Source organism: Vanacampus margaritifer, chromosome 4 (genome assembly GCF_051991255.1).
Source record: "Vanacampus margaritifer isolate UIUO_Vmar chromosome 4, RoL_Vmar_1.0, whole genome shotgun sequence".
NCBI classification, from domain to species: Eukaryota; Metazoa; Chordata; class Actinopteri; order Syngnathiformes; family Syngnathidae; genus Vanacampus; species Vanacampus margaritifer.
The window spans coordinates 5044015-5065923 of record NC_135435.1 but is presented as its reverse complement, the minus strand read 5'-3'; the positions used below and the strand labels follow the sequence as shown (position 1 = coordinate 5065923).

Here is a 21909-nt window from a genome sequence, read left to right as displayed (position 1 = left end):
CATCAAACAAAGAAAACTACGTTGTACACGTACTGTGTTATGTTGTTTCCATTTGCTTTAGTGAATGCACAGTACAGTACAATAGGGGGCTTCTGCCTATGTGTGCGAGTGAAAACTACCTGACAGATAGCAGTGACAGGGCTCGCATCACCATGGTCCGTGCAAGCAGAACTTGGGCTGCAGAAGTCACCCTTCTCAGGGCCATCACTCGGTCATGGGGGTTCTGCAGTGCGGCTGCCTGTTCCCCAAGCGTTACCCTGCCTGAAGAACTCTTGTCCACTGATATCTGACAACCTGCAAATAAATGCACCTTATGCTAACTGGTTTGGTAACTTGATTGTGTTTGAGCACTGTCTGGATGACAATTTACATAATGTACACATTTATCAAAGATTTCATCTGCGTTTTGCTGAAACTTCCTACATACAAATTTTGTAAATGATTGTGCCTCCCACAAATCGACACTATTAGTCAGTCTCCAGGTATGTTATTTTTACAAATTATTGACCAATCTAAAGAGTCAAAAATCCCTTGCTGTCTTTAATAATGCAATATTAATAGTTCAACATGCCTTTGTTTTATTTTTTGGTTTAGTGAAAAGTGATGGTTATGGAGGTATGAGGATTCACCTGATGCAATCAATATGCTAAGAGATATCCAACAGTTATAATTTGCAGTACGCAGAGCACAATTTACCTCCATTTTTTTTTTCCAAGTGTAAAATGATTCCAAACTTTGGACATTATGTCTTGCAATTAATTTTACAAATGGGACATGCAACTCAATTATGTTAAATATGAATTTAATGTTGTTTTATAAAACAGTAAATTGCGTTCTTTTAATATGTTACCATTGTGAAAGCCTGGTATTTGTTGTTGTAATTAGGAAATAAAAACTGGAAAACAGGAAAAAAAAGTTTATTCAGTTATATAAAAATGACATACAGTATATACACATTTTAATGATAACAATTACCCAGATGTGCCGTAGCTCTTAGGGTGCACTCACACTAGGGCCGTTTCTTCCGTACCGTACTGAAGCCTGATAGCCCCCCTCCCCTGTCTCCCTCTGACCCGCACTCACATTACTCGAACCAAACCGTGCCTGGGCCCAGTTGCCTCCTAAATATACGTCATCACATTGATTCACGCAAGAAGAAGACGTCATTAAGGGGGGCTGCACTTCACCATCAGACCAAAGTGAGCCCTTTGCTGCTGCTATCTCTTTGGTGGGGACGCTCTGGATGTTTTATGGTCAACAGTTCAGGTTGCTCGCTATATACGTCGCACGCACGTGACGTCGTGGTTACGTTTGCACAGCGACTACTCGCCGCGGCTGTCCGCATGTGCAGCCAACTGTACCGTTCTCTGGCCCACCTCTCCCCATCATGCTAAACTGGGGATCCGAACCGTACTCAGGCGCGAATCGATTGCGCTCAAACTACCGGAGTTTAGCAGCAAGTATGCTTGGGCACGGTACAATGGCCCTAGTGTGAGTGTGCCCTTAAATTCATCCATGATGCTGCTGGATCTGGAAAAAATGAGCACCAAACAACGACATCTGGTGCTCATTTGAGAACCACGGCAACTTTTTTATGTGTACCCCTGTCCCTGATGTTTCTTTAAGGCGGCCACATAACGTGGTGATAGGAGTTGAAAGTATCTCACATAACATCCCTGATCTAGTGAGTGGAAATGATACAATGCTACTAAGTAAAACATGAATTAGGCAAACGATATATTGAGAACACACTCACCAATCTGCAGCAGTGTCTCCTCCATACTGTTGGTGGCAGTTACCATGGCTGCAGAGGCCCCCAAAGGGTCACTATCAGGGAACTGCACAGCCTCTGGGACAGTCCTGCGTTCATTCAGACCCAATGGACCTGCCAAAAGCTCAAATTCCTCTTCCCCTGTTAGCTTCTCATCTTCATCAACATCCATCATGTCCCAGTCCTCTGGGATGTCACAAACAGACACAAAATGATGTGAATTCAAAGAGCAATGTAAAACATACCTAGGGCCTTTACTTAAGGTTTACTCACACAAACAGATGTGGAACGTGATCAACTAACTTGGAGCACCCAGACAGGCAAACGCACAAAATTTATGCGCAGTTCATTTTGCACGTACGGGAGGAGTACCGTAATTTCCTTACTACAAAGTACGCCTGATTTAAAGGCGCAAACAGCTATAGTTACCCATAAAAAAAGTACATATATCGGCTACTTCGCTTTATTATTATTTATCACCATGTATTATTAATATATATTTATATATTATAGGCGCGGCTTGTGTAAAAATGTTTTTGGGGGGGAATCTCAGATGCAGAAATTAGCCGGGATGTTTGATACGTTTTTTTCAGACTGATACAAGTACAAGTACTGTACTCCTGAATAGTGAACGATACCACTAGAATTTTTGATACATAACATTACCCCCCCCCGAAAAAAAACAACAAAAGATAATTTTAAAGAAAGGCCTATATGTCACAAGATAGCATTTTTCCTCAAAACTGCATTAAATTAAGGACAATTTTCAATTCTTTAAATTTTGAATTTCTAGTCCCTGATCGTAAAACAACCACAAGAGGGCGGTGTGAGTACAAAACCTTGAAATAAGGCCTGGTATCGCCCAGGTACCAACACCTGGCATCAGTACTCACCCATCCGTAAAACTTAGGGCATGACATATCATTTGATCGGCAATTGCAAGGAATAATGCCTTGTCAACCATGACAAAACTCTTTTCAACAGGTCATTTCAGCACACTGTGACAATTGGTGCTCTTCCAAAGCAGATTTCTTGATGTGCTGTCCCAAAATTTAAACAATGCTATGCAGGATGGGCAGTTGGGCACATACTTTGAATTGCCAAGCATTCGGGACAGGTTATATCTTACAGATGCTGGCTTCCCCAAAATTATTGGCAAAATGAAATATTTTCTATAACTCAGTAATGTTTATTTGCCTATTCTATCAACACTACAAATTCCATCACATCAAACTTTGCTTGCAATATAATACTAAATGCTCTATGGTAAAAATCATCAGAGCTACATAATGCTAAAAACACACTTCTAAATAAGGTAGGCTCCACTATTTTTACACCTGTGGCCAACAGTGTGCACAACTTGTTAAAATGAGTGCACTCAATGATCTAAGTAAAAGATCACAATCTTAGATCATGCACAAAGCGCTCATCACCAACGGTGCAATCTGTTAAGAGTGAACATGCAATACTGTAGCTAGTCACTATTTGGATTTTTTTCTACATCAGGCCCTTATATTTTTATCATGTTCTTGCTTCAAAGATACTGTACCTTCATAGACACTGTCTTGCTTTCCCAGAAGGTCAGGAGCTTGACCCTTATATCTAAAATGACAAAATCAAGAAACATTAAATAAATGTCCCTACTAAACATTTACCTACTTAAAAAAAACATCAAATGCTATTTCAAAGCTCGGAAAAACTTTTTCGCATCAGTGTGCGAGGCAAAATCTGCATTTTGGCCTCATCAAAACACAGTGAATAGCAAGAATAGTCTTGAGTCTTTATTTTGATTTTTGGGGCAAAAAAATGCTAAATTACATTACAATAGTTCTTATGTGTTTAAAAAAAAATAAAATAAAATTATAATCAATTGAGCTTTGATAGAACACTATACAACCCATTCACAAACACAAGTTTTAACATAAATTTATGTTTGAAATTGCTCCACAGAAAATATTTCACCACAAGAAAATATATACAATGCAAATTCAAGAAACTGTTGATTAAAACAAAACCAATTTTTCATTTGTTACATTGTTGTATCTTTGTTTAATAAAATTCTTGCTTTTGGTCTCTGGTGTTAAACTGCAAAAAAAATATGCTCCATAATTAGGAAATAGCTCCTCAAATGAAGTCATTGAATAGAAAAACTGTTCTGCAAAAAAAAAAAAAAAAAAAAAAGAAGTTATTTTGAGCCTTGCTTTTATTTACAAGTAGTACACTTAAAATAAAGGGTCTAACTGGAACGTACCCCAGTTGACTTTGGTCAGTAGACTGATCGGCAGTCAATCGCAGGACTCATTTTGAAAAACAACTATTCACCTTTGGGCAATTTAGTCTTCAATTAACCATAATTAATTAAAATATTAACAATATTAAAACACATGTCTTTGGAAGAAACCAAAGTATGTGAGGAAAACTCATGCAGGAATGGGAAATATACGCAAATTGCACAAGAAAGGCCAGAGCTAAGAATTGAACAGAAAACTGACTGTGAGCTACCAACATTGACATTGAAAATGCATTTCATAAATGTATGCCTACCTTTCCACAATTGGAACTTTTGCCTTGCTTTTGATGGCTAAATATTTCTCTCTACAGGCACCACAAAGAAGGTAGTAGGGGTTTCCACTGCCACACTCCCCTCCAAACCAGCCATCGACGTAGGAGCCATTACTGCGATATCCTTGCCGGTTGGCACTGCGACCGCAACCGGGGTGGCTTTTCTTCATATGTTGATTGAAGTTGGCTACATTTGCTTCACACAGTTCGCACACCACCATTTCATCGCGGTCATCTGTCTCACATACATGCTGTGATGTGTGGCAATGTCACAAAGAAACACATTGACATATATTAAAATAAACATATACTGTATTTACATAACATAAATTACTATAGAATATTAAGTTGAGCATTCATGCAATGGTATGCATTAGTTAATGACAGATGTTAGTGCAGTGTAGTGTTAGGCTAAGTGAAATAATATTCTCAAGCAACAGACAACATTCATGACACTACATTTCAATAAAATGTAGAAGAGCAGGTAAAGTCATGCCATCAGCAAGTTAAAGAAAAAGGCTGAATAATACTAATAATACTAGAACAGAATTCAGCACACTCATTTGACTTGATTGTGAGTGAGAGGTATTGCAGGGCAAGTAAAACCTGACTTATGATGGCAGCCCTCTGTTCATAGCATAAAGTCACACACACCCATGTTGGCCAGTCCAGTACCTCCGGGATCCACATTCCCAGAATGTCAGTGTCACTGGCAAGGTCCTGGCCAAACATGACCTCCATTGTCTCCTCATCCAGGTCCATCTCAAGCTCCTCATCCAGAAGGTTGAAGTCATAAAGGGCACCGGGGTCTTGTTGCGGCAGGTGGGATGGGACCTCCCTGCGTGACTGGCTGTGTTGGGCCTGCACTGACCGGTACAATCCAGCTAACAGAGAGGAGGAAAATAAAATGGGGTCAAGAAGCGGTATCTTAATTTAGGATTTGACTTTATCAACTGTAAAGATGTGTAATTCTCACCAGCACGGGCAAACAGTCTGCGTGCAGCCAAGTCAAAGTGGTGCTTCCTAGAAACAGCAGAACGTCCTCTCAGTGGAACACCACTAGAAGCTGATGCATTATCCACCTCTTGTCCCTCAGGACTACAGTGCGCACACACAGATAATTATTTTAACATTTCATTTATAACTTGTCAGTTAAAACTCCGGCTACCACAAAATTCGGTTCAGTTAATTTTATAAAGGAAATTGTGCTTTTAGTATATCAAATTCAAACACACAAAAGACTAAGTATTTCAACGCAGTTGTACCTCTCACTAAAGCCCTCCTCCATTTCAGAAACATCAGCATTGTCTCCAGGTGAAGGAACAAAGGTGTTTCTGTCCCGAGATTTGCCTCCAGCAGATGCTGTTGCTCCTGGACACGGTGAGTCAGAGACATCAACTCCACTGCCTCTTGTGTGAGGCTCCTCACGCCCGTCGTCTGTACCAGGATGTTCGATCATCCACATTGCGAGCACTGTGATGTTCTGGGCATCCGCTTCCCCTCTTGCACCTGGAAAAGAAGAGATGTTTAACCATTCAACGTATCAAACCATTATGATTAGGACCCGAGCAGCGACCGTTTTCATCAGATTGACTTCAAACTTGGTATGTATCATCTCAACACCTGGGACAAAAATTGGTCAATATTTGCTTGTCACATAGTATATCGAATCTTAAGTATTCGATATACTATGTGACGAGCAAATATTGGCTTTAAAATTTATTTTGTCAAGAAAGAGGAAATGCTTAATAACACCCCTGTACAAGCTCCTAAAAATCCCAAACTTAACATTTATCTTTACAGTCACAGACCTGAAAACATCTATATGATAAAATTTGGTTATACATATAGCGCCACCGAGTGGTGACAAGAAATGTCTTAATTTACGTTTTCATCTGCTACACCGAGACCGTTGAAGAGATCCGGTTGAAATTTTGTCAGAAAAGCCTTAAGATGTTGATCATGCTTCAGACCGAATATTGTAACTTTTTGCAAAAGGGCGTGGCCGTTACGGTGCCGTAAAGTCTGATGATTCATCGTAACAAAAAAAGCTGCTTTGACTGCACCCAGATGATCCTATCTTCTCAAAATTTCACACATTTGATGAGTCCAGCCCTGTAGACATTTACAAACTTAGATTTTATCTCACTGATAGCCCTACCTACAGGCAATTATTATAATAAAAAAAAGAAAGATTTTCCTTTGACGTGTTTCATATTTCCTTCACCATGAAAGGGGAAATGCTTAACTCCCCAGTACATGCTCCAAAAAATCCCAAAATTCACATGTATGTTTATCGTCACGACCTGAAGATATCACTATGACAACATTAAGTTATAAATACAGCGCCACCTAGCATTTGGGTCAAAAAATAATAATAAAATACCCCACATAAAGTATTTCGTCCAAAATTTGGATACTCTTTGTAAGTGTGATAACTCATTTATGTCAAGTCATTTATGAATATTCTTTTACTTTCAACCACTCAAAATATTCAATAGCATCAGACCTATTCATACATATGATCTTTTTATTTATTAATTTATTCATTTTTGATGCCCTCTATAGACAATAAAAGCAATATTGTGCTATGAGCAAAATTAACTATGATGTGTGTGTGTGTGTGTGTGTGTGTGTGTGTGTGTATATATATATATATATATATATATATATATATATATATATATATATATATATAAATAAACACACTTTAAAAAATGCCAACGGAGAAACTTATTGCCCAAAAAATAAAAAATAAAGGGCGCTGATATTTGAGGATCTTATTGACCATAACTCCTTGAGCTTTGCATACTCATCACATCTGGCAAAAAACACACAGACCTATCCGTACATATGTACTTTTTATTTATTCATTTATTCATTTTTGATGCCCTCTATGGACAATAAAAGCAATATTGTGCTATGAGTAAAACTATGATGTGTGTGTGGGTGTATATATATATATATACTTTAAAAATTTCCAACGGGGAAACTCATTGCAAAAATAATTAAAAAAGGATGCTGATTTTTGAGGATCTTATCATTGACCATAACTTGTTGAGCTTTACACATTCATCACACCTGGCAAAAAATAAATACATACATATGTAAAGGTTTATTATGCCATTTTCAACGAAATTCTGCTTCGAATGTGCCACTACCCCAACGTGCCAGTACCCCAAAGTGGCCCGGGCTGCGAGGGCCCTTTATAGCTGCTCGCAGCTCTAGTCTTTATTTGAAATTTGTATTTGAAAAATCTTGGTTACGATGTTGTTCTTTAATAATGACTATGTTTCAACAATGAACTGCAAGAACAGCCATTGAGTAGAGACTGACCAGTTGCCTCCAAAGCTTTGGTGATTTGGCGCAAGGAGAAGCCCATCTCCAGCAACGGCACAGCAATTGCAGGAGGGGGTGGAGATGTTGACAGCCGGCTGGTGGGGTCTGATAGAGCTGAATAAAAAAAACAAAAAAAACAAACAGCTGCGGTTAGTGAGTAGAATTAAACATCAAGGAAAATCAATATTACGATTGTCAGTGAGTTGAAATTTTAATCGGAATTAATGACATGGTTTAATTAACCTTGCTAGCAAGCTGAATCCTCGGGGTATTTGTTTAGAAATACTACGAGAATACAATAAGGCAGGACCAATCAAACATTGATTAGGGCGGGACACGCAGCTGTGATGAAACCAGGAAGCGCCGACTCCGGGGGAAACAAACAAACCTAATAGAGACGAATGGCCTCTGCAATTAATTCTGTTCTCGCAGAATTACTCACCATTTCCTTGTTGAATGTTGAACAACGAGAGGTGCTTTGTGCATTTTTATCTGGTGAAGTGGTTCGTGTTTTTTTTCCCAACCTAAGAGCATACTGAAGATGACATTTTCGTCTGTTGCCCTGATTGGTCAAAACAAACGTGCACATTATGCCGCATCGTCTAAGTAGCTAAGTATTGTACAGCAAGTCCCTCCTTTCCCGAATGGATCTGCAGAGTGAAGCTCCAGATTGATAATGTGAAGGACTACCTTTATCAATCTGGCTATTGCCAGGTTATGGTTTAATTACATTCCAATTATTTAATTTGCGATTAATATTTTATATATATATATAAAAAAAAAAACACACAAATAAAAACAAAAATCCAAAATCTCGCACCACTGATAGTGACAGGCAAAGTTATGTGAATATGATATTGGCACTTACAGGTACCAGATCGGTTTTGTGGTCTGCTAGGTTGTGAGTCAGGGGAGGTGAGGCTCTGCCTGCGGCCAACTTCATCAGAAGGCGATGTTGGCAAAGATGACACCGGGGGCGTCTGTGCTCGCCGAGTGGGAACCAAGGTGGTTGTTGGGTAGCTAGAGAACATTTGCCTGTGCCAACAGAAAATCACTTCAAATTCATAAATGAAATTTTAAAAAATCATCAATCCATAATCCAATCCACACTTCAGAGTAGTTTAAAATGACAGTTTATAGTAGGTTTATTGATCTTTTTTTTTTTTTTTTTTTTTAAATTGGTCATTAGCTAATTGTAATTAAATGAATCAATAAATAATAAGTCATCTTGTTTGAGCAAAGACATTAAACTACTTCTTGCATTGTTTCTGTATAAACAGCAAATGCTTGGGAGGGGCATCAAATTATTGGTTGAAATATGTCCGCCTCTGATACCATATATGCCGCTATGCTTTAGATTTTAGGTCACAGTTGAACTATTGCTCAGTGTTGTTGAGGGTTGGACTCTGCCAAGGTGACAGAAATTCTAGGCCCAGCTGAGACATTGAGAGGCTCCAATTTGGTGGCCTCAGCATTGCATCTCTGCTTTTTGCAGATTATGTCGTACTGTTAACTTAATCAAGATGCAATCTCCAACTCTCACTGGAGCTGTTCGCAGCAGTGTGTGAAACGGTTGCCATGAAAATCAGCTGGGAACACCCTGGGATCCCCCGGATGAGCTAGACCAAGTCAGTTTCGTGGTCATGCTGCTACGTAATTAAAGTTAAGAGTCAGACTAACACATTTGGAGTTCCAATTCAGTTAAGCTATGGCCAAAATAGGGGTCGCACAAAAGTGTTGCACCACTGCATAGAATATGTTAATAGGTTCTGCACGTTGCTTAAAAGGCAAGAATGACAGACTGGCATCTGTCAAACAACAAGAATCACAAGCCATTTTGTGTTACACAGCAGGAGTGCTGCTCCTTGAAATCATCATATCATGATAAGACTTGCAAAATGACTGCGCACAGCATATGATCTAACCTGAGAAGGCTGAGAGGCATGACCCCTGGAGATTCTGAGGCAGGGACTGTTTCAGTGTCTGTGACAGGTGTCGTTGCAGTGGTGGTGTCCTCTAGAGAGGAGCTCATGAAGGAGGTGGTACTCGAGGCAGAGGGGCTGGTGGTGACTGGTGTCTGGACCAGCTGTTCCCCGTCTACACCCTCACCTTCACTCTCTGGCTCAATTTTCACACCTAAAACAGACACGCAAACATGCCCTTTATTTTGTGTACTTTTATTTTGTGTTATATGCATAAAATTAGGCCTACAGACAATATCAAAGCAGTAGCAATAAAGTAAAAAAAAGCATCAGGCAGAAAATAATTTTACAACAAGAAGAAAAACACACACTGTGCTTGAGTATTTTTTTTAACTATGCATTTTGCATACATGATGATGGCATTAAAACATGACTATCAGAAGCAGCGTACTGAATGTACTAATCCAAAACGAATTTTGATAACTTTAAAAATAAACAAAAAACTCACCAGGTTTAGCCTTTGCCCCAGTGGGTTCCTCCAGCAGCCCATTAACCACAAGCTTGTAGATCATGGCCTGTGCCCTTTCCAGGTCTGACAGCCCCAGAGCACGCTTGATGGGGGAGCGCAGGACTGCCCGCTTCACCATATTACGCATGAGAAATTGAAGAGCAGCTCGCATCTCCACCTCTTCTTGGCATATTGGAGATGTTGCAGTTGTGCTTGCACTGGCGTTGGCATTCACATCCGCATTATGTCCAGTGGATTCTGGTAACACCTAAAGGGAAGATAACAGGTTTGAATTTTATATCAGATTTTAAATCAGAATGAGAGTGTCAGTCTACAACCCGTAGTCAGGGAGAAAAATCCACATTTTGACTTAATTGTAGAGATGGGAATTTATTTATTTTTAGAATGAATATCTTACACAACTACTTTGTAAATTTGACAGTGTTTTCACTGAACTAATTCTTTGATTAAACAAAGTCTGAATTTGAAAAAAAAAAAAGATTATGAAAGAGTTATTATGGAGGACCAAAACGGCCGAAATTAAAAAATTAATAAACAAATAAAAAAATAAATCAAAGTGAAAATAAAAATGGATATAAAAAATATAATTCATTAATTAAATTAATACAATAAACATAATGGCAATAACACTATATATATATATATATATATATATACATATATATATATATATATATATATATATATATATATATATGTATAAATAAATAAATAAATAAATATATATATATATATATATCCATAAATAAATAATAAAGTAAAAATAAATACAAAAATAAGAACAAGATTCAAAAAATAAAAATAAACATGGAATTAAATATATATATTTTTATATATAAATAGAATTAAATATCAATAAATAAAAACACTCTGCTCTCACATTTATTTCATGCTGCAGACGCGCTGTCAGCACAACATGTTATTCAAATGAGGGGGCAGTCTCGAGTGAGCGGGTCGGCGAACAAGCAATGGACGACTATCTTGTCCACTGTCACCACAACTGAGAAGTCGAGCAAGTTGTTTTATATATATATATATATATATATATATATATATATATATATATATATATATATATTTATTTTTATAACCATTTATATTTATTTTCTGTATTTAATATTTGAATTATATTTTTATAGCTGTTTTTATTTTCACTTGTATTAATTAGTTAATTAATTCATTTATTTTAAAATGGCCAGTTTTGGTCCTCTAGATTTTTGCAAGCCACAGTACCTTTGGTATAAGGAGAAGCTCAGCATACTTGCTGCAGCTAAGCAGGACACTGAGGGTCTTCATGGCTCCCAAGTAGAGATAGGAAAGCTGAACCGCATGGATCTCCGACTGGGTAGGAGTATAAGAGGGATACGGCTCATGGCTACGGGAGCCATGCTCGTGGCCTTTTTTTCTGCTCCCCTCAACAGGAGCATGAAAAACCGTGTCATTTCCGCCCAATGCACCAGCACCAGCTGAGGAAATGTCACTCTCGGTCTTGGGTGCCACATGAGCCTTGACCTCATCCAGACTATGAGACACACGCAGGTCACAGGTAGTGGTACTTTGTAGTGTTGCAGATCCAGTGCAAACATTGTCCCTTAGTTCATTATGGTTGGGCACTTCATTGTCTGCTTTGTCTTCATTACTTGTTGGCTCGTGTCCTGTCGAGTGTGCATTGCGATGCCTCTTTTCATGGCGCCGTGCACTGAGCTTGGCAGCTGTTTCCTCATGGATGCTGGTAAGGTAGGTGAGATCCAAAAGGAGCGAGGCTGTGAGGCCACGGAAACGTGTGACGTCGAAGGGCAGAGGCTCACAGGGTTCCAGGTTGTACAACGGAGTGTCACTAGGTGACCAGAAAGTTGGGAAGCTTTAATGACGTGAGTCGAGGAGTTGAGAATTAAAACACACAAGGGAAGGAAAAGCAAAGTGAGGGAAAAGGACCAGAGAGAAAATTGAAGAGAGATGGAAAAACAAGTATTGATAGACAGGCATGTAAAATAATAATAGATTAATAATAATGATGTGAAAGGGTAAAAAGTGGAATGGCATGCAGAGAGGATATGAAGAGAAGCACTTACAGACCACTTAACAAAAAAAAATACACAAATCATTGAACAAGTTAACAGACTGCTGGTTACTGCATACTTTTACACATCTGGGCCCAGTTGTTCAATTTTCGGTTATTTTAACCACTGTTTAACCCCCAACCGCCGGTTAACTTCTTAACCCGCCGTTAACTAACCAAACGTTAAATATGCATTAGTCATGCTGTTAATTAACGGGACCGTCAAAGATAACCATGCCGTTTACGTCACTGGTTAGCACTGATATATCCCACAATTCCTTTGTTTGTTTACTTCCATGTAGGCGAAAGAAATGGATACTATCCAAACAACCCCTGGCACTCACCGAAAAAGGAAAGAAGCAGAAAGTTTTTTGCTGATGAAGAAAATGTTATTCAATCAATTGTTGAAGCAATTTAGGAGTTTTTGTGAAATAATTTATTTTTGTGTTTTTGTATTAATTATAATTTATGTGTGTATTTTCAGTGAATGTTTTGTGTAATATTTGTGTATTTTTTGCCAATATTTTGTAGCACATAGTATTGCATGTTTTTGTTTCTCTTTTTTTTTTTGTCTAACATATTTATATTTTTGACTAATTAGTATTTTTTTGTGTAATATTTTGAAAAAATAGTTTCAAATTATTTGTCTTTACATTTACATACTTATATGTGTGTTTTTCATCTTTTATTTGCAGTTACTGTTTTAAATTAAAATTAATAAACCAATTTATTATTATTGTTATATTTAATTTAGATTTAAATTACAGTAATTTCTGAACTATAAGGCACACCTGACGATAAGCCCCGCTAGCTAAATTTGGGGAATACTCGAGTTTGTTACACATATAAGCCACACCTGAATGTAAGCCGCTGGTGTTTTTAATGTTACCGCACCGGGTTCCCGCTACTTCCTTTTCCATAATAAGGGCGTAAATTGTCTCGCTATTGTTCTGTCTCTCCTACTGTATTTGGGCTCACTTGGTTTGTTATGCTCTGCCTGACGCTCTTGCGTTTCCTTTATAGTGCGCCCCCTTGTGATATGATGGATAAGCAGCACCTTTGTATTAGTCGCAGGGTCGAATGCAAGTGAAACAAAGTTGTGGCTTATAGTCCAGAAATTACTGTAAGTTAAATTAAATAATTAACCGCTATTCACTTGAAAGCAAACAAGAAACATCACAGGTAACCTCTTTGGAATAACCTTCCACTAAATGTTGGGCAAGCCCCCTTTTTGTTTCAGGAGAGCCAGTGGCGTTCTGAAGGAATAGGAGCACCAGGGCTACTATGTTCGAGCTACTGCCGTCAGGCAGACGATGCAGGGCCATTAAAACCAGGACAAACAGAGTGAACAAAAGCTTTTATCCAACAGCGGTAAGAGCCCTAAATAATTACTCTCTAGAATATGTGCAATACACCATTACATGCAATATACAATATGCAATACTTGACTTGTGTGCACTTTATGTCAATAGTTGCTTTAGTCTGTTTTCTATAATGTGCTTTTTTTATTCCAATTTAAATTCTAATAATGATCTTGTTTTTTCTTCTTTCTCTGTTCTTTTTATCTATTTATATTAATAATTTTTAGTATCATAGTTTTCAATTATTAATTTTTTTTGGGTCTTTGCACTGAATGGCCTGCACTTGCATTGTATTTGTTGTAATGACAATAAATCTGAATCTGAAGTTAACAGCTGGTTAATATTAACAGAGTTTTAAACAACAAGATAACAGTGCCGTTACAGTTAACGGTGGGTTAAATTAACTTAACTAGCGGTTAAAGATATAACTGAGTTTTGAACAACCGGGCCCTGAATAATAAAAAAAAAATACTTGGTGACATCAAACATGTCACTACTACTGTAGAATAAAAATTATTTAAACCATTAAAAATACGATTATTTATGCATATGGGGGATACACTTTTCAAGATTAAAAACATTAAGAGAAAAACATTAAGAATGGGTATTTTAGGTAAAAAAAATAAGCATAATTTACCAAATAAGTAGAATATTAGCTGACCAGTGACAAACACTTATACAACCAACAATATCCAATATAACAGCAACTTTAAGATAAATCTTCTCATTAAGTTGCACATGAACACTGAAATAAAATTGAACTTCAGCCTATTACTGTTTTAAAATACAGCTACCCACTCTGAAAGTTACCGAAGTTGTGGTGCATAAGTTTTATGCACACATATACTGTACATAAAGTACCCTATATACAAATTCTTCTAATTTGAAATGGTCTTGCAACAAACTTTGTTTTCTTACTAATTGCCAACCCTTTTCTTATCAAAACACGTATCTTTAACTTAAATTTGAGTAATGTGTCTCCACTGATCACAGTAAACGGACACTTAGTGAGATAGGTATTATCGATTTCAACAGCTCTTGTGTTCTGCCAGTCATGAATGATTGTAACGTATCTAGGCATATCCTCCAATTTTAGATGGTATCTCACCGAGCTGCAACTATTTGCGGACGTAGCAAATTTCCAATATGTTCAAAATACATTTGCGAGAAGAAAAACTGTTTGCAAACATCTTTGCAACCTTTAATGACCTCAAATTTTCTATGTTCACAAGCATTCGCCGTTCAGTGAGATACGAGCTTTAGAAAATGTTTGCAGTGTTTTTTTAGACGAGAACGCCAAAATTATCACCTTAACAATAAAACATCCAATTAGAGATAAATAAGACGTGACAGTTTTCATATTAAAAACAGTTCCATGTTAAGTACCCCTTCTGATGGTTGCTGCCACACTAACATCCATTATGCATCCAATGCATCAAGATATATGGAGTAATTGAATAATATAACATTTTAATGAGAATTTTAGCTTCATTGCTCCAAATTCTGATCAGGATTAATAAATCACTTAATACATACAGAAATGACAAATATATACAGAAGAAGATTAGGGCCAGTGAAGAGGAGAATAAAAAGCTAGCAGGATTCTGACTTTATTCTCAGAATTCTCACTTCAAAACCAGAATTCTGACTTTAAAGTCAGATAATTCTGACTTTTAAGTGAGAATCCTGTCAAACTTTTTTTTTTTTTTTTTTTAAATCACTGGCCCTAATCCCTCTTCCGTACAAATTATTGTAATAAGATTAAAAAAATTAAAAAAATAAATAAATAAAATACCTGATGGTGATCTCAGCTTCATCCCACTGTACCTTGGCTGAGGTGCTGCCTTCTTTCACCACTCCAAGCAAAGTTGCATGGCGTCCCGTCTGCTTGTGAACACATCGTCCACCAACACGGAGACCGGCATCTGCACCCCCGATGACGGCCAAGACTGGCCATACCTCAGTGCAGAGTGTCGTTAAGAGGTGCTCCGAAAGCTCGCCTAAGCCATGTTGTCGTCCGTGGCGCCCCCTTTCTTCCTCAGTCCTAATGGGTATTTCTTGGCTTTCTCGCTGGGTGTCATGCTCCTCGCGGCTCTGCACTGAGCGACTCTTTTTCAGTCTCTGACCACCATTGCTAGCAGAGGCACACTCTCTGAAGCAAGGTTTAATTTTTTGAAGACGTTCAATCATGGTTTTGTTAATACGATGCGTCCAGTCATTAGTGCGATGTAAGATTCGGATTAATTGTGTAGTGGCCTCAGCCAGGACGGTGGCCATTGGGCTACACACTGGGTCTCCGGGCAAAAGTTCTCGAGGTGTACCCCGCATCTGCATGTCACAGATCTTAACCTAGACGGATTTAAATAATTAGACAGTGTACAAGTATAAAATACACACTAGCATATTGTCACGGTCCACAATGTTTTGTGGCCGTTTATTTGTGTGTGTGTGCATGTCAATCTGTGTGTGCGCTCCTCCCTCTCCACCTCCATTACACCAATTGTTGCAAGGGAGGAGCCCTGATTGCCAAATTGGGTTCAGGAGTGCCACCAGTTGCACTGATTAACCCACCTTAAGTTAAAAAGGCCTCGATTGCTTGGCTGGTTGTCTGACTGTCTGTGTGTGTAGTTGTGTATCTTTGTGTTAGTCAGTCTATATCTCTTGTTTGGTGTGTTCGTTTGCTATCCTTCGTGTTAGTGTGTCGTTTTAGTCCTTCAGCATAATTTGACCATTCATTTTCCAGACATTTCTCATTCGATTGACTTAGGACCTTCGCCATAATTCAGCCATTCAACCATTTAGCCATTTCAAGAACATTAGCTCCATTTCGGAGGTATTGTGTCATGTGTGAAGTGTGTTTCATGTCCAACCATTTGTCTAAGGCCCCGTCCACACGAAAGCCAGTTTCAATGTATCCTCACAAGTTTCTTACCGTTTAGGCCGTTCGTCCACACGATGGAGCTTGAAACTGATCACTTTTGAAACCGGGCTCCAGAGTGGAAAGATTTCAAAATGCGCCCAGTACGCGTCCGTCTGAACACTATATGCAGGATACTCCTCCAGTGATGACGTAATGGTCGCAGCTCGATGACGACGCATTGTCGCAGATTGATGACGTATGCACCAATTCTCGCGTGACCGCGCGAACCGTCAGTCTGTCAACAACAATGGCAGATAGCCATGTCGTAGTCGTTTTGCGCAGCCTCCTTAGCTTGCTTTTGCAGCAAAATATTTAGCTTCTTTATTCCCACGTTCAACAAGCGGTGTTGTACTTGAATCTCCCGCCATTGTAACTTTTCCTGTGTTCGTCTTCTTCGTGTTGTTTTGATACTCCAGACTTGGCATATACATTACAGCCGTTAAACGTCCTCAGCGTCTTCTTTTGGACACACGCAAGTCTTGAAATGCTTCTGTGTGTACGAGATTTGTTTTAGGAACAAAGCGGGCTGTGCTTCCGTCTGGACGGGGCCTTAGTCTCGCCCAAATCCTAATCAGAATGCCACCGTGTTCTTCACCACTCCCCTAACTCCTTGTTTTACCCACCCGGCTATCATCTTTAGTGCCCAGCACTTAATTATATATATATATATATATATATATATATATATATATAACAATACAAGACAGAAAGGCATGAGAATATTTTAAAAAATTGTATTAAGAGGTAGACTTATTGGGTATTTATGTCTTTCTCTTACGTAGAATATAGCATTCTAGAGTGCACTTTCGCTTACCTTTTCCCCTGGGTTGCTGCTATAGAACATCACGCAGGGGAAGAGTTCTGTTGCATCCACATCTTCAAAGGCTAACTTGGGTTCCTGTGGAATCACATATTAGCAGTTAGGGAGAGAAAAAAATATATTTTATGCATTCCTTGAGCATTTGAGTTAGTTAAGTGCATAATTAATTTTCAGAATAATGCAGTAAGCTACCTTAATTTTTTATTAAGATCAACTCCAAAATAATATATGAAGGGTCATTGTTTACGTTGCAGTTTACAAAAAGGTTCATGACTACGGTAATGTAATGGCCAGGATGAAGATTAAACAGTCAGAAACTTAAACAAGATATAACCATGAAAAAACATTTATAATAATAAAAAATAGATGAGCGCAAATTGATAGATTACAGATTCTACATTATTTTTAGTCATTCAGTCAGTCATTATCAAAGCTAGTAAAATTGAACATACACCACATTTCAAATTATTGCACAAACTATGCTTTTCTCAGATTTTTATAAATTGTCTATGCAAATGGCTCTCTGCATAATTTTCAAGTCATCAACTGTCCAATTATAATACACAGCAGTGTTGCAAGACATTTTATAGGTTGAATGCAAATAATTGAAAATTCCGGTCGTCAATTATTGAATTTACAGCATTAGGAGGTTGCATATTTTCTGAAATCAAAAACTATTTCAATCAAGTTACATTTTACACTAACATAGGACCGCTGAATTTTTTGGACATCTTCTGCTTGAATTTCTTTCCAGGATGTCAGATAAGCCTTCCAGAGCTGCTGTTTGGATGTGAACTGCCTCCCAACTTCAAAGATCTCTTGCTACTGCTTCCTAGCCAAAAAGATGCCATTCCTACTAAAGGAGCATTGGACTTGGTCACTTTTTTACATGTGACTGCTACTTCTGGCCTAAAGCGTAACTGCAGCCTCTGTGTAAAGGCTCGCGCATGGTGCCACTCCACCCCTCCCCCTCTCAAGAAACTGTCCCGTGTTCGGGGTGAACACTCCTCGAGAGAGATGTAATAAATATTAGTGATGCACTGAATATTCGGCCACCGAAATAAAATTAAAGCCAAAAGAATATGGCCAAAAGAGGATGTTGTGGTGACGCAAGCAAAGAAAAAAAAAGCAAACAAGCATCTGTTTGAATTAAACAGCAAACGCGAGGGTGAGTTTGCACCAGTCGGTCGCAGCAGCACCCGGGGTCATTGCGCACACCGGAAGAGAGGGGCGTTGCCTCGCTTGTTGTACAACATTTTAAGCGGGTCGAAAAAAGACTGAACTGCCGTGCACTGCAGTACAGGTGAGCCACTCTTGCCAGCACTATTGCTATCAACAGTTTTAAACAGGGAAACACTTAACGCTATCTCCGGATGGCGACAGACCTGAACAGGACGCTGTGTGTGACTTCCGAAAGCCGATTAGCTGGTGCGAACAAATGTGTTTATTTATTTTTAAACGTCGGTGAATATGTGAATGTGCGAATTTTAAGTGCGCTGTACCTTGTCCCGCACGCATCCGTGCCTGCCTGTGCGAACTACATTGATTATAAAGTGCAATCGCACCTCCAGAAAATGCTCAACCCTTGTTTGGTGTTTACTGTACTATAAGCCAACATGTCTGCGGTGTTGGCGCATTTCAATTTGTATTGGGCTTTGTTGAAATGTTAGTGCTAAATAAATATTTTATAATATCATTATAAATTAATTAATTATAATAAATGCAATGAATAAGCATAATTATTTTTCAGCGTTTCGTTTTTTGGCCAAGCATTTTTCATTTTCGGTTTCGGCAAAAAATTTCCATTTCGGTGCATCCCTAATAAATATTATAGTATCCTAACCTGTGCCTAACTGATACATTTTGATGAGCAATGCTTACCGTAGTTAAATTACTTTAAAGGTAAGCATGACACTTGTAAACATTTGTGTTTAATGCCAAAACAACCCCCCACCTCTTACCTCTCCATTCTTCCCAAACGAGATGGTTCTAGCCTCCATATCAAGAACACAAGTGATGAAGTCTCCCTGGGTAAAGCTGCTAAGAGTCAGAGTTTGTTCCCCATTGTGATAGAGGTTTCCACTGTATGCTCGATATAACCACATATCTGATGTGGTGCGGTGGTTGAAGTCATGCACAGGCCATCGCGATACTCCAACACATGTGCCCTCATTGCCCCGATTCTCCTTCACAATGTAAAACTACAGAGGGGAAAAACAACAATCAATTGAGAGGCACCTAATAATAAAACAAATGCTGCTTTGATTAATGTAAAACATTCACTTGCAAAATCAAAAACCTAACTGGCTGCAGTTTATCTAGTATTTAGCCACAAACTAGCAAACACATAAGGTACCATGATGACGTTTTAGGTTGATCTCCTGAGCCATTCAAAATGTATATTATTGTGGCTTTATTAGGCAGAATTTGAAACTTAATTCACCTTTACGTACTAAATGCACCAGAACCCAGAAGCAGTTCCGATCTTGTTACTAATATGGGTGGCCCAAATGAGCATTTCTGTGTGCCTTTTTGTAAATAGCAAAAACACACAAATATTGTAATAGGAAGGGTGGATGTGTTTTAGTCACAAATGCCGTACTCTTGATAGAACATGCTCAATTTAGCTACCCACCATTTAATAGAACGTAAAAGCACATTTTAATATTAGGTGGTGATCAAATACATTTCTTTGCACTTCATATTCATAGAAATGAGGGAAAATGATAGCATTGTACCTTCCACTGGTAGCAACCAGAAGAGATTCCACTGGAAGCCAAGCCATAGCCTTTACCCCCACTGCCATGTGTCAGCCCTTGTCCATTTTCCACCACACAACACTGAGCCTTCTCTGGGTCAAAGGACACTTCTTGGATAGGGAGGTTTTCCTCCTCTTCTTCAGCTTCTCCCTATCAATTAAAGGTATGTCAGTGCCACAAATAAAAAGACACTGACCCACTGTAAAGAGATAATTATGCTTTTTGTTTCCAACCTGCAGTTTCAGTTCATTAATTTTTTCTTTAATCTGTACTGAGTGCCTGGCTTGAGCAATGGGCGCTTCCCACATGCAGTCAGACAACAGAGAGAATAGCCGCTCAACAACCTGGAAAAGAATATTATAAAAGAAAGTTGTGTGTGTTTTTATTACAGCATACAATTATCCATCCTTAATTATAAAAGGGAAGCTCTAAAATTAACACTTAAAAGAAATCAACATTAAGATTCAATAAAATAAGTCAAGAAATTTTAACAGAATAATTGTGAGCTAACAGGGTGGTGTTTGTGGGAATGATTAAATATGCAAAATACTAAGTGTTTAAGATAGAGATATTAATCATTCCATGTTTCCTGTTGTCACTCAAAAATACAAGGGGGCTTGTTTACCTGTGTCATTTGTTCATCCTCCATATTGGCCTCACATGCAGGTAAGACAGCTTCCAAAACATGAAGTGCTAAAAGTCGAGTTCTTAGGTTTCCCACCAGAGGGACCCCTACGTTTGACAGTACATTATGTTTTATTAGTGCCACAGGCCATACCAAAACCATCCAATAATGATAAATGGTCTTACCAGAGCAGCATTTCTGTGCAGCAATATTAAGTAACACTTCAGTCCACTTTGGGGAGGCCATCTTGGACTGGATGGCTTTGGATGACACTACTCTCCTTAAGAATACTAGAAAGTCTCCCAAGTGTAGCTCAGCAGTGTGTTGCTTGCGTAGCAAAGCTGAAAAACAACATCAATCAACAAAAGCTATTACACCAAACCTAAACTATTATGGTTGGGTTTTGAAACAGATTATTTTGAAGAGTAATGAGACTATACCTGAAACCAGAAGTTTACATAAAACTACCCGCATATAAAAATCCACATGCTTTTTTTTCTCTCTCTTTTTTTTTTAACCTCCTCACTATCTCACCTCAAATCAGACATACCTTGTCTTGTGCTAGGTTAATTAGGATTGGCCAAATTATTTCTATTTGTTAAATGCCAGAATAATGAGAGTGTTTTTTTGGACACAATTCCCATTACTTTCTTCAATGTTAGAAGTTTACAGACATTTCATTAATATTTGGCTTTGGCACACACATTATATGACTTATCTCAAATGTTTGAGATATTTTCCATCAGCTCCTGACAACGGTCAGGAATTTTGGCCCATTCCTGCTGACAGAATTGCCGTAGCTGAGGCAAATTTGTCAGCCACCTTACTGCCACAAACATTTTCAGGTCTGCACATACAGTTCAATCCAATTTATTCCTGAGGGCTCTGATGTAAAAACAATTATGTGCGCAACATTTGTTACAGGTCACAAGAACATAAGGTATGATTTTGTTTATGGTTTATCCAAAAATATTCAGGGTGATATTTGCAGCGGCTGAAGTTGGCATTAGAAGAGATATTTACAGATGTTTTGGTGCAATTTGCTTGCAGCTTTATGACATCAAGTGAGGTTACCATGGAGTGGGAAGTAATGGGTTTGGCTGGGTCCTACATCTGCTTTAAGCTAAATAGTGAGACTGTGTCCAACCTTTCTTTACAAAACAAAACCAAGTTTATTAACTGTGCAGGTATTGATAGGCCTAAGAACTTGAGATTGATCATGCCTCACCACCTGAAGCTACA

At 38.4% G+C, this 21909-nt stretch overlaps 1 protein-coding gene across 6 annotated transcripts in view; it reads right to left on the bottom strand.

Annotated features, from left to right (window-relative positions):
- The window catches only part of herc1 (HECT and RLD domain containing E3 ubiquitin protein ligase family member 1), an 88852-nt gene that overhangs the window by 24186 nt on the left and 42757 nt on the right, over window positions 1-21909 (bottom strand). For 3 of the 6 annotated variants that reach the window (XM_077562886.1, XM_077562885.1, XM_077562890.1), the window contains exons 31-49: window positions 20853-21008; window positions 20668-20774; window positions 20276-20386; window positions 20022-20192; window positions 19245-19484; window positions 17278-17361; window positions 15339-15892; window positions 11357-11984; window positions 10103-10370; window positions 9598-9808; window positions 8541-8707; window positions 7670-7786; window positions 5599-5842; window positions 5310-5431; window positions 4988-5217; window positions 4316-4584; window positions 3321-3373; window positions 1757-1957; window positions 120-294 (exon numbers count right to left, since the gene is read on the bottom strand). In XM_077562886.1, coding sequence (XP_077419012.1) covers window positions 120-294; window positions 1757-1957; window positions 3321-3373; window positions 4316-4584; window positions 4988-5217; window positions 5310-5431; window positions 5599-5842; window positions 7670-7786; window positions 8541-8707; window positions 9598-9808; window positions 10103-10370; window positions 11357-11984; window positions 15339-15892; window positions 17278-17361; window positions 19245-19484; window positions 20022-20192; window positions 20276-20386; window positions 20668-20774; window positions 20853-21008 — 4108 coding nt within the window. The remainder of the gene's footprint in view (window positions 1-119; window positions 295-1756; window positions 1958-3320; window positions 3374-4315; window positions 4585-4987; window positions 5218-5309; window positions 5432-5598; window positions 5843-7669; window positions 7787-8540; window positions 8708-9597; window positions 9809-10102; window positions 10371-11356; window positions 11985-15338; window positions 15893-17277; window positions 17362-19244; window positions 19485-20021; window positions 20193-20275; window positions 20387-20667; window positions 20775-20852; window positions 21009-21909) is intronic. The other 3 variants (XM_077562887.1, XM_077562891.1, XM_077562889.1) reach the window with 3 other exon arrangements.